This window comes from Aptenodytes forsteri, unplaced genomic scaffold, assembly GCF_000699145.1.
Source record: "Aptenodytes forsteri isolate BGI_AS27 unplaced genomic scaffold, ASM69914v1 Scaffold147, whole genome shotgun sequence".
In the NCBI taxonomy this organism is placed as follows: Eukaryota; Metazoa; Chordata; class Aves; order Sphenisciformes; family Spheniscidae; genus Aptenodytes; species Aptenodytes forsteri.
The window spans coordinates 1969698-1982504 of record NW_008795320.1 but is presented as its reverse complement, the minus strand read 5'-3'; the positions used below and the strand labels follow the sequence as shown (position 1 = coordinate 1982504).

The 12807-nt window shown below is 42.4% G+C and overlaps 1 protein-coding gene across 1 annotated transcript in view; it reads right to left on the bottom strand.

The window, feature by feature from the left end:
- Positions 1–12790, bottom strand: part of LOC103899335 — a 26164-nt gene extending 13374 nt beyond the window's left edge. The window contains exons 1-4 of the mRNA XM_019472214.1: positions 12751–12790; positions 12539–12659; positions 12298–12444; positions 1566–1665 (exon numbers count right to left, since the gene is read on the bottom strand). Coding sequence (XP_019327759.1) covers positions 1566–1665; positions 12298–12444; positions 12539–12659; positions 12751–12790 — 408 coding nt within the window. The remainder of the gene's footprint in view (positions 1–1565; positions 1666–12297; positions 12445–12538; positions 12660–12750) is intronic.
- Positions 12791–12807: the final 17 nt, after the last annotated feature.

The following is a 12807-nucleotide window of genomic DNA, read 5'->3' as shown; positions in this document are numbered from 1 at the left end:
GCCCACGGGGGGCCGCCCCGCCTGGGCCCCCGCAGCCGGCAGCCCTTGCCGTGGGCCGGGGATGGCCGACAGCAGTGTTCGCTTGCCGTTCCCACCTCTGCTTTCCTTGCCGGGCCCACGCCAAAGCCCTGCCCCTGACCCAGGCTCCGATGCTGAATACATACTGCTATTACTGCAGGGGTCAAGGTCCTCTTACATTTGTATTTAGGGTGAAGGCACTATCCCAATGCACTTCCTTATTCCTGCCAAAGAACCTTTGCACCTGGAGCTCCAGAGAAAGAAAACAGCAAAAATGTCGTGCAAAACTCTCAACATAGATTTACTGACCTCTCAATGTGCCAACTTTATAGGAAACTCGCTATCTTACTGCTAAAAATACAGCACAAAAATGCTGACCGGTAATGTTGCCTTAGCCAAGTACAGAAACTTCTCCATTTGCAGTCCTTGGAGCAGGGATAAGGGTGTTACTGTATCTTTGGTTCTTTCAATGTCTGTTCTGTTGATGGAATTCTTTTTATATCAAACGGCAAAAATCAACATCCCGTTTGGGAGTTTGCTAAGGGGAAGTTGCAGATCTTATTTGTTTAATTTTATTGTCGAAGTGTTTATTGCAGTTTTATGTATTTCTGAGCAGCCTTTTGAAGTTTAACTAGAGTCATAGTGTGGCACACACCATTTTTTTTCTACTATCTGCTAAACTGAAATGAAATAACCAGTGCTGTAAGCTGGAGGACACGTCACCCAAAGTTTCAAAGACTGAACTGTGAGTTGGGGCCTAGCATCCATTCCTCTTTGTTTGATCTAAGCCAAAACACTCTTTCCTTCTGTTCTGCATCACACATTACCTATCCGCGAACCAGAGGTAATGTGTTACTTCATAACACGCTCTGGATGAAGTGTGGTAGAAATTTGTTATTAAATAGTATTTGTGGTGAATCTGTGACTTGTAATTAGACGTAATTGTTCACAATGAGACGTAGTAACCTACTTTTTTACGATACAGAACAATTTTAACGACTGACACCTCAACTCATTCCCAGGCTGGAGGATTTCACCTTTTTAGAAGCACTTTAAATCCGTGGTGACTCAGTCTGGGGGTGTATGTGGAAGTCAGTTTCGCTAGCAACAGGCAAAGAGCTAGCTCTCATTTTTACATCTCAAGTGTTTATGAAGGTTTGCTGAGGATGTGCTGGGAAAAGGCTCCTGGAGGTAGAAGACATAACTTCGATGGTAAACAAAGAGGAGGGAAAGTTCCCTCTGTGTGGGATTACTTTTTACAATCTCCGCTGGGGTCTCTCAGGTAGATGCCCACAGCTGGCACAGGGAAAGCACAGGAAAACCCAGGGTGCGGTGCCCGTGTAAAGGAAAGGCGCTTGTCTCTCACAAAACACATCTTACAAAGTAGTACCCAAGCTTTCTGGCCACAGGCAAATTCATTAGTTCATGATATCTGGCCACGCTGATAAGATATTTGGGAGCCTCGCAGGCTTCCTACCTTTGGAGCCTGTGTTCCTATTCAATTTTCTACTACTGTCCTTGTTTTGAAGTGCTGCCCTCTCCCTTACCTCCTCCAAGGTCACGCAAAATGCTTCAGGAAGCCTCCCATGGAGCACAGCAGTCTGTAGAAGGACAAGAATCTCACTGGCACCTAGAGGACAGGAAAGCCTAGGAAATAAGGGAGAGAGAAGGCATTAGTTATTTAGAAAAGTGATCTTAAAGCAACCTGAAGATCCCTTGTGTGGGATGGAAGCAATAAGCAAAAGGCTCTGCCCTGAGTGCTGAGTCTGCACTCCATTTTATAGGTTCTGAACGGCATGCTTGAGGCAGGAGCTGGGATCGGCAGTATCTGGAGAGGCACCAGTAAGAGGCAGTGGCTCCCCGTTTCTGTCTCCCACTTTGAGTGCTGCATTCAGCAGGAGCTGAGAGCCTCATAGATGAAAAATACCACAGATGGATGGCATCTTGCCTCTTGGGAGAGGCAGCAAAACCCAGCATTGGCACACCTAGCTGCTACTTTGGAAAAGAAAAATACACTCTGGCATAGTATCCACAAGAGGTTGCCAACCCTTGTCCTACAGCAGTGATAACAAGCAAGAGCAAACAATTAAGCCCACTCTACAGATTCAAGCAAAACTTGAGCCAACAGTGGGTTTGGATCTAGAGTTCTCTGCTGAAATTGCCCTGAGTGCACAAAAGGCACTTCTGAAAATACACTTTGGAAACTTTGTCCAAGCCTGCACCACAAACCCAGCTGTCTCTTACTGGATCTTCTAGCAGACACTCTCAGATGACTAAGGCATCAGTGAATGCTTCTTAGAAAATCACCTAGGCTGCTGGCTCCCTGAAGCCTAAATGGGTACCTCAAAATAGCTATCTGTGCCTGGCCAAGCTCTCTGGAACACAGGCCTGGCTATTAGAGGACTGGGTCACTGCCACTCCCATGATGCTCTGTTTACATAAAATCCTTTTTGTTCCTTTGGTGACCACATGTGTACTTAAGTCCTCACGACAAAACTTAGGAGGGAAGAATCTTGCTAGCTGACTTCTAGTTGTTGCAGAAGTAACTGGTCAACTCGCAGTATGAAATTAAGTCTTTTCTCAATAAATGAAGTATCATTTATATTTTTGTAAGCCCTGACCTTAAAGCAAGAAAATTTGGCTGAAGGTGCCCGTCTGAATTAAACTTAGCTCTGTAAGACTGTTTCAGTTCATGAAAATCATCCTGTTGGCTTTAGGTGCTTGCAGTACATGAACAGCAGGGAGTCAGTCAGCGACAGATCTCCAGCACTTAAGATGTGCCACTGGTTCTCTCCTTTCTAACTAGCCCAATCATTAGGAGTGTCTTTTGTACAATGTTGATGATGTGCTTTTAACAAGAACATGTATGAATTAAATGGCGTTTAGAAAACGCACGGTGTGCGTGCAGACCAGGTAGCTGCACATAAAATTGACAGTTCTGCAAACAAGGAGCCTTTTGTGCCTCTGTGTTTTGGCTACCCATTAAGGCCCTGTGGCTGATGGGGCTGACATAAAGCACCCCTTGCACAGTGCTCTCTGTCATCACCCTCTGCATTTGCTGCCCCAGTATCTGAGCATCTTACCAAATTAAATATTAAACGTTCTAAAGGATATTGTTTCTTTTGTTCCTTTGGCAACTGAGATCTTGAGTGCTCTCAATTCTCCCTGACTTCCCATTTTGCAGGTTCATGTCTCAATGTTCTTTTAATGCTTAATTTAATACTCTGGAGTTCTTACTACACACTCATGTCTGTTACACAGAAAATTTGGTGTACAGTCTACTAGACAAGGAGATAGCTATTTAACGAGCAGCCATCTCTCATCAGCATCCAGACCCTAACCTACAAAGATGAAAAGTGCTGTGGGGAAGAGGTGGACGGGCTGTGCAGCGGTGGCTGGCTGGACAAGAAGCCGTGTTTATTCTTAGCACCAAGGGTCACACCAAACCCTGCCACTGATCACAGTGACAGCTCCTTACATTAGCCGCGGGGAGCGCTCACTTTCAGAGACCTGCTGTAACTATATAAATAATATTTAAAAGTGGTCGGTCTCTGTATTAAAACACCAGTTCTAGGATACTGGATGTAGGTCACTGTTTCTTTTCATACACTTCCAACTAGTTTGATCAAATAAGAGCAACTCCGTTTTTAAGCCTGAAATCAGAATGTGAGATTTCTTAACATTTTCACCATCTGAAACACAAGCAAGTCTTCATGCCACAAAAGCAAAAACCCCTTAGCTTCGGGAGCAAGGCTTCCCTGCACCGTTTCCATTGCGTAACATCCTTCACGAACATATGGGCCAGCAAACAGAAGACGTCCGCTGCATAATTACAGCACTGACAAACCAATTGAACCTCAGCAGCTGCCACTGGGGAGATTTCATTCATTCCCAGTATTGCCTTTTAAACTTAAGTGGCACTGGAACAAACACATCTTTGATCCAAGTAGGAAATCATTTGGAGCTTTGTGTTTAATAGAGCTGAAGCCCTGGGAAAATGATGTCTTTATTAGCCTGTATGACAATGCGGGCCTCATGGCAGGCACACAGCGGTTTGACGTGACAGTCCTCTTACTTTCTCAGATGTATTTGGACATATTTGTTCTTGAATGAATGTAGAAACAAGGACTTCAATTCAGCTGCGCTGCTGAAGCGCCTATAAACGGCATGCATGACATCAAAAAGTATTCAGGAAGGGGAAGAGGGAGCACAATTTTGCCAGTTCCAAAGTAGAGCTGGTATGTCTCTGTATTTCTGTCCTTGTGCTACTTCATGCCCTTTTTGGGGTCACTTGTTTCTCCCTCATCTCCAAGGGAATTACTGCACTAATCAGGGTGTTGCATACTCAAATACAGAGGAATATACATGGCCAATACTGTGCTATATACACTTATGTACTTAGGTATGCCTCTGTGTGTGCATATACCTTTAGATAATAGGACACCTCTTCAAATGTTGCTGAAATTTCTACCAGTACATTCGCTGATATAATTTAATGAAAAATACTAAAAAGCCATGTGAAGAATCTGGTAAGGATATATTTTGGTGTGTTCCAGGCATGCATATTATAACCTGCAAGATTAGAATAAATCGTGCTCTGACTGGAAGCCTAGTGAGGAGGAGGTAGTGGTATGTTGCCAGCTGCATGTTCAATGTGAGGTTTTTCTCTCCTGCTATATATTAGTTGTGATGCTACTGTATGAGCTAATCAGTGCAAGGCCTAATTATAATTATGCTCCTCTTCCTGAATAGAGCAATGTCTATTTAGACCCGAGTACATACCCAGGCATGTTATGGGGATATTCTTAAAGGACACCAGCCGTTTGCTGTGCATCACGGTAAAGAAGAAAAAGATTGACACCTTATACTGAGGCAAAGGTAAATATATCTTCGCAAACTTTGCAACAGTAAGCTTACTAAGACAGCAGTAAGATCTATAAAATATTCAGTAACGATTCATGGAAAGTAGTCACTAAAAATTCCTAATTCATTCACTTGCAGTAGTTCATTGACTTTGGTTTGGCAATATAGTTAAAGAAGCTGTCTGTGTTTTCTTCCTAAAAAGATAGCGTTGGGACTATATTCTAAAATTTTGTCTTGCTGTTATTTTTTTAAAAAACTATTCCCCTGGATCCTTCAGAAACTACTTAAATGCTTCATTTCTTAGAAGGTTGCTTTAGAAATGCAAGCAAGAGAGTTCCCAACAAAACCACTTTATCTTATTCGCTGGTGGAGGTAATTGTAAATACTATAAATCTAAATATTACTCTTAGCTACAAACAATTATATCAACTGAGAAATGAAAGCTGGCTCGCACACAGCAAAATCCGACATGCTTACAGTAAGACAGCAAGCAGCTTGCAGATATACACATCTAATGGAGAATTTCTAGATGCTCTGCATGTGTATCCCTATCTCTTTTAGGGCCCCTTTTTTCATTTAAATGAACTGTGCTCAGACTATGAAATTCCCCTGTCTGGAGTCATCTAGCGTCTGTGTAATATCCATTTAAATGGCAGATGCAATGGAAGACAACCTGACGACAGAGGACATAGGTGATGAGCTAGCATTTCAGTGAACAATACCTCAGCCTGACAGGTGAGTGATGGAGAAGCTTCAGAAATAATGCATGAGCTTCAGGCTCCCTGTCCACGTTAGTCTGTTACAGTGCTGCTCACCTGGTAGCTGCCATTTCATTTACCATTGATCTCTCTTACAATGTCAGCTGCGCTGCTGGAAGAACTAGTATAACACAGCAGCCTGATAATGGACTTGGGAAAACCAGGTTACTGGTGTGCTTTTGAGAGAAACAGGCTTTCCGGTTCTGTGAGTTACACAGAGCCCTCAAGGTTGCAGCATGAGTGAGACCTCTTTGAAAACCTGCTTGCTGAGCCATCAAGACCCCCTACGTGGTTTATGAGGAAACTGGCACCATCATTAGAGGGTAATAAAATAAAATCATTGTAAGGAAATGAAAAAGCATTCCAGTCCATTTCTGAGCAGATTTGTAGCATAAGAAAGCAACTGAACTGCACTAATCTTTCATTGCAAAAAATGCCCCTGAATAAAGAAAAAAGAAATGTAGAACTGCAGCTACAGAAGAGAACAGAAATTATGTTTATCTCCCTGTCCTAGGATAGCACGGGGAGATGTGCTTGTAAGGACGGTTGTTTGTATAAATAAATGTTCATTCTTGGCAGTGGAATGCAAACTATGCTGAAGGGCTGGAAACAGACCACTTTGTAAAGCTGAGGCCAGAGTAAGGGAAAGATGAAGCGAGGTTGTGGGGAGGAAATTCACATTCATTTTTAGCAACTTGGAGAGTTTCTCAAGCATGTTTGACATTTTTAATTATGCTGATGCAGAGCCTATTCCAAGGACAAAAGAAGTCAGGATTACAGGATAAACAATTAGGAAATTTCATACCAGCCGGCTAGGGGTAGTGTTGCCTGTGGGTCTGGAGACTTTGCTGAAACAGAGAATCATCTTTCATACTTTCTAGACAGATGGAATTTGAATGTCTTGCAAAATCTTCACCTAGGTCAGGAGACTCAGGTCGTGGTCTTACAAACTTTTATCAAAGGCGTGCTTTTTGATAGCCCACATTAGACAGGAAAGAGATTAGTCTGAACTGCTGCTATTTGTCCAGGCTTTCCTGCAAGGTTTCCTGAGAGGGTAGGAAACAATCTTGCTATGTTTCTATCAATTGTCTCAGAATCTGTAACTTTACAATGGAAAATAAAACTGAAATTTCTTGTGGAGAATAAGATCAGCTCTATGGTATCAAATCACAGAGTCATGGCCTGTTTGTCTGTTTTCCATGCTCAGAACATGCTGCATCGTGACCGCAGCATCTCACTTTACGTGTGAACCGGTGGTAAAGAGCTTAACATGCTTGCTCGCCCACCTTCCTTTCTGAAGAATTTGCACAAAAATGTACCTACATTTTAGTTTCTGTGTCAAGGGTGATAGGTATATGGCATTGGAATGGCAAGAGTTTCCCATTTGTTGTTGAGCAGAAATGTTTCAGAAACATCATACGGGAGTGGTTTCTAGTGCACACCTGCTCTGTTTGCCTCAGACACCCTGCCTCGTGTGCCCATACAGGGGCTGCTACTGGCACTCCTAAGATGAGTATAGTTGAATAGGAACCTGCATTCTCTTTGAGATAATGGAAAGTCACAGAGGAGGTATCCAGCTTTTAGGCATGAATAAATCATTAAGGGTATGAATCATTCAGTGATCATCCCTACAACATGTGCTACATTCAGACTCAAGAGGCAGTATCCCTATTGTGTGGATTTTCTTCCCAAATATTACAGATGTATGACAGGCTAATGAATCTAAATATTCAAATGAAATGATGGGAAATAAGATTAAAAGAATAATTTTAAAAATAGCAGGAGTTGTGATACCTCAAGCTGGCATTACAATGGCCAGACACTCTTTTAACTTGGTGGCGTTGTTGAAGCAAGCTGTCCACAACAGTTAGAATCATGATGTGAAGTATGAATAAATAGTGGCTCGGGAAATTGGAAACACAGGTTGGAGGAAAGAGCTGGAATTATGGGCACAGAATCAATACAGAAACTGATTCAGTCTTCTAGTAACCTGTGTCTAACACAAAAAACCAATATGGGCATTACCTGGGTTTCTCAAATGCCAATATGCAATCTTGGTACCACTTATTAGATAATGCAAATTTTCTGGGCTTAGATATGTGTGGTAAGATCAGTACCTTTGCCCTATGGTGCTTTTTTTAACATTCCATTTATCATGAGCTGAAGTGGGTTGAATTAAGAGAAGAATTGGGTTGCAATGACTGCAAGGATGGCACTGTTAAATCTGTATCGCTGTAATTATTTTAATTCCACACCCCAAAATCACAGAACCTATGGCCCAGGTAAGCAGGGGCAAGCCACGATGCCTAAGCAACCCATGCTGACAGTTTATTATCTTAGAAGGCTGCAGTGAAGAGTTGCAGTTCTGGTGTAAGTTGCTGGCAGTATAATCAAACCATAGATTAATCCACACCACTCCAACACAGAGTGGAAGAAAAAAAAAAGTCCTGTGTTGAATAGCCAGGAAATGGCTGGTTCATCCTTCACAGGAAATGAGTCACCCAAAAGCATCCACGAGGAGCAGCGAAGACAGGGAAGCTCTGAAATAACATGGACTGATAACAGAAAAACGCATGCAGATAAGTCTCTCATTTTGTCACAGATTAGAAAGAGGGAAAGAAACGTAAAATGTGAGCTCTTGTGATTATACTTGAAATTTTAAGTTGATATAACTACTCGCAGCACAAAAAAATACCTGTAGATATAGTCTGGCAGTCCTGTTAAAAGGTGAAATCAGAATGTGCAATGGCAACGCTAATAAAAGTTCCAAGTGCAGATATACTTGCCTGCAAAGTGCTTTTCAACTTTGTCACTGGAAGGGAGGCCTCAAATTGCTGTGGTGGCACAGCTGTCAAAAATCCAGCTTAGGGAACTTGTAAGTTGGTTAGAAACATTTACTTCTATTTAATACTGAAAGTATATTAAGCTCAATTCCAAACCAATTTATTTATCAATTACCGATTGGTACACTTTTTGATAATACTTCATGCTGCCAAACTCTTAGGATCATCATAGTATCAAAAATACTCCCCTTGCTAACGATATATACTGCTTGTAAAACCACAAATCTGCAGTTAAGAAATGAACTTTCCGCAAGCACTGTAACTAACTTAGCCAGCTCTCCAGCAATCCTCCGTGTACCCACACCTCTTCCTCCAGTAACCCCAGCTTTCTGCCTGTGTGGCTTATGACTTCTACCTATGATACTTCTGGTCCCTCTCCTTTCCCTTCCCTTAGGTATGAGCTGAGTGAGAAGATACCGGTGCTCTCAGTAGTTTTGAGCCATGTGTGAACTGGCTGGCTGATCAGAAGCCGTACGTGTCTTTTTGTTGGACTGATAAATGCAGCAGTGAGTTAGCTCCTTCTCTGCTAGCTCTAGACTAACCATTTCCAGAGCTGTGATGTGGCATCATGAATGATGCACAAAAGAATGTTCTGGCATCCTAAGATGTTGCTAAAGCTGCAAATACTCTTTTAAACAAAACAGCCATGTTAATTGAAAGGGGTTTAAAATAAATGAAAGCAACAAAAAGAAACAAAAGTATTTGAAACAGCCCCTGCCCCCCCAAGTTTCATTGGGACTGTATTAGTAGCGAAGTTATATATGAAAGAGTTTCCTGGCTTAGGACCTTGCAGGGTATTGTGAATAATGGGGGAGGAGGGGAACTTGCAGGAAAACAACTGTCATTAAAAACAGTATCTAGGATATACCATTATGCACAGTAGTTTGGGTTCCTGAACAGAGACCATATTTTAGGAGGGTTCTTATTTTCAAGTCACTGATAGAAACGTTGAGTGGAAGAGGAAGGAGAAGGGGAAAAAAACTGCTAGTTTGCAAAGGAACATAGTTACGGAGAGAAGTGTCCTGTGAACGTAGTACAGGCTTCAGAGCTATTTTAAAAATACAAAAGAAAAAAGGCAGGAAAAGGGTCTTTTTTGTTTCAGAGGGTTTTTCTTCCCTGCCTGGTAAATTAAATTCAAAGAGATAACATAGGCAGGAAGGGCTTAAAAAGAGAAAAACCTGGGTGTGTCCCGCCAAGGCCTTTCTAGCAAGTGAGTAACCAGAGCCTGGGGGAGGGTGGGACCATTTTGCTGGATTGTACAAAAGAAGCTGATTCATATTTTTTCCCTTCTCCGTCCTCTTTTTTTTTCACATGGCCATTTTCATGTGGGTTTCTTTTTCAAAACAAACAAAAAGATATACAGAGGCAGGTCTTTCTCCCAGCTGTTTTTTTTTTTTATAAAGTATTATTTTGTTCTTAAATACATTTTCCTGTTTGGCCCAGAGAAAGACTGTGCATTACCTAATAGTAAGTATCGTTAGTCAGTTTGCTACCATAGTATCCAAAAAGACGCTGTCTAAAAAAATCTGTTAATGTTACAGGAAAATGTCTGATAAAATGTTGCATAATCATCATTTCTGCTAGGACTGTGGAAAATCCGAGTGAGCTTGCACGAACCTTAAAAGAGTCTTTTAAGTTAGACCACAATTGCACAGGAGAGGTCTTTGAAAAGTAGTAATTCTTTGATGACATCCACCTGTGTTTGCTTTTCCAAAGATACCTGAAAAGCAGCTGGGATATCTGCACATGCAATAAACTAATGTCAAAAGCCACTAGAAAATCATATAATGTTCTTACGAGTGATCAATATCTAGCATTAATGATTTTTTCCAGTGTCTTTGCATCATGTTCAGGGTACCCTTCTTTAGGGTACACTTCTTTACAAGTGGACAGAAATATCCCATATCAAAAAAAAAAAGGAGTGATTCTGTCTCCATACCATCCTCTACTATGGAGGGATTTCTTACTTACAGTATATAAAAGAGATTATTCTGAAGGGAAGATGAAGTGAAACACCTCCACGGGAAATACAGCTTAAAACAGGCATAGTTCAAGAAAGTGCATTGTGGTTTGTGAGATGGGTGTGCATTGCTGTTTGTGAGATGGGAGTTAAATTCCTGCTCTGCTTTGATCAAATCACTTTATCTCTCTGGCTCTCAGCTCAGCAACTCTAAAGTGGATCACATAATCACATCATTTTCCCATTCTTTGCCTCATCTAAGTTGTAAATCTCTTATCTGTGGCAGAAGCTGAGCCTTTCATATGCAGTACCTAGTAAAATAACTTCAGTTTCAGATGAGGCCTTTAGTCGCCTGTAGCAATAGGTAAGAACATACTTCTTCTCCATTTTAAACTTCACTGCTGGAACAAGGGCCAAATGGCTGAGGAGCCCAATAAACCAAAGATACGGAAATTAGAGTTACAGCTCTTGGTTAAGATCCAAGCTCAATGGAAGCTCTTGCGTTTCACAAATGGTGACAAGAGTGAGGCATTAAGTTGATGTCTGGTCCTGGCCACCAAAATATCTGAGCGTTGCCCTTCTCTCTGACAAAAGGCGGCATCTGGCCATAGGAACCAAGACAGTAATACATGTTTGGGAGAAAATAATAGACGGTTTCACTTTTTTTTTCCCCCATATTCATGTGTCTAGTGTACACTTCAGAAAGAAATGAGAGTATAAAATGCATGTCTGTACCTGCCAAAGTTACGTGACGTTAAGCAGAAACACTGCCTAAGGATAAGACTCCGAATTTCATTTGCAGTATTTTTTAAAAATCTTTTTCTGAACCTTCACGTATGTACCACTGACACGGCTGTGTTACAGCTCAGGTGCTTCCATCAGTGGCACTGATCTATATTAGTGTTTTACTGTTTACCACTGACAATAGAGGCGGATTGGCAGAATCGTACAAATGTTTTCACAAAAATGTCAAAAGTGGGTGTGCTGGTGAGGTACGAAGGATCCCTTCTACAGTAAGACCAGTATTATGTTGCCTAGAAACTCTCAAAACAGGGTTGCAGCTAATGAAGCCAAGATCAATGTGAACTGGACATTTGATATTTGATTCAATGCTACACAAGGGACTTGTAGCAAGGTCTGGGACAATTAATTCTTGTGCTGCAGTCAACAGATAGGGTTATGACAAGTGAGGCAAAGAAAATGAGTAATTGCTAGTAGAATTCCCAGTGAGCAAATATTGTCTATATTTAAACAGAGACACGTAGCATTTTATCTGTGGAAGCAAACTGCTTTACAGAATGATGTTAATGGAGAGGAACCAGCAATGTCCTGGTGGATGGGAGGAAGATCCTCAGACCTGCTCGGCCTCCATCAGGATCCCAGTCCTCGAGTGCCTGTTGCTGCACAGGAACAAAGTAAATGCACTGGCACCGTCTACAGCAGGAACTAGACAGACACGTGCTTCTCCCTTATTTTTTTTAGGGGCCTTCATCTTGTGGCACATGAACAAGCTCGACAATCATTTTTAAGGGACTACAGAAAATATCTAACACAAGTAAGTCTGTTGTAGTAGGCTTAAATTTACTATAGATGGCCCAGCACCTGAAAAGGAAATCTTCTAGACGCTTGAAAATCCCCAAAGATAGGAAATCTGTGGATTTTACCTGAATCTCTGCAGAAGTAAGACCTACAGGCAATGACACACATTAAGACTGAAACAAGCTTATCTAATTAACCACTGAGGTCCACCTGACTGGAAGAAGAGCTGTTTTGGTCAGCAAACGGTGTCAGGACTGTACCTTAGGAAAAATATTATCCTGATGCCTGAGCAGAGCAGGTAGGTGTTATGTCTTACCTCACAAGTTCTCTCTCTCTCTCTCTCTCTTTCTGGGTAATCTTTATCCTCAAGACATTAACTGCAATTAAACAGACTTTATCCTGTATCTTAAATAAAACTTCTAAGTGCTGTCTAGCGCCATTAAAAGTCCCCAGACTGGCAGTGCTAAATAATTAACCTAATTTCGGCGAGGAGCCCGCTTTCCCGTACTCGAGATGGCAACGGGCGGGAGCGCGCGGCTTCTCTGCCCATAGCCAACATGGCGGCGGCGATTGGGCCGCTCCCGCAGGCCCCGGCCCGCGCTGCGGATGACAACACAATGTGCACGTTGGAGCCCTTGCCCGTATTCAAGATGGCGCCCAACGCAGTTAGCCCATGCCCTGCCCCCAATCAAGATGGTGGATCCGTGTGGCATTTCGGCATCCTTCCCGCTCTCAAGATGGCTCCTCCCAGCCGTCTCCCTTCGCCTACCGAATCGCGCCGCGCACCGGCGCTTTGCTCCGCCCCTCATCCCGCCTGCAGCCAATA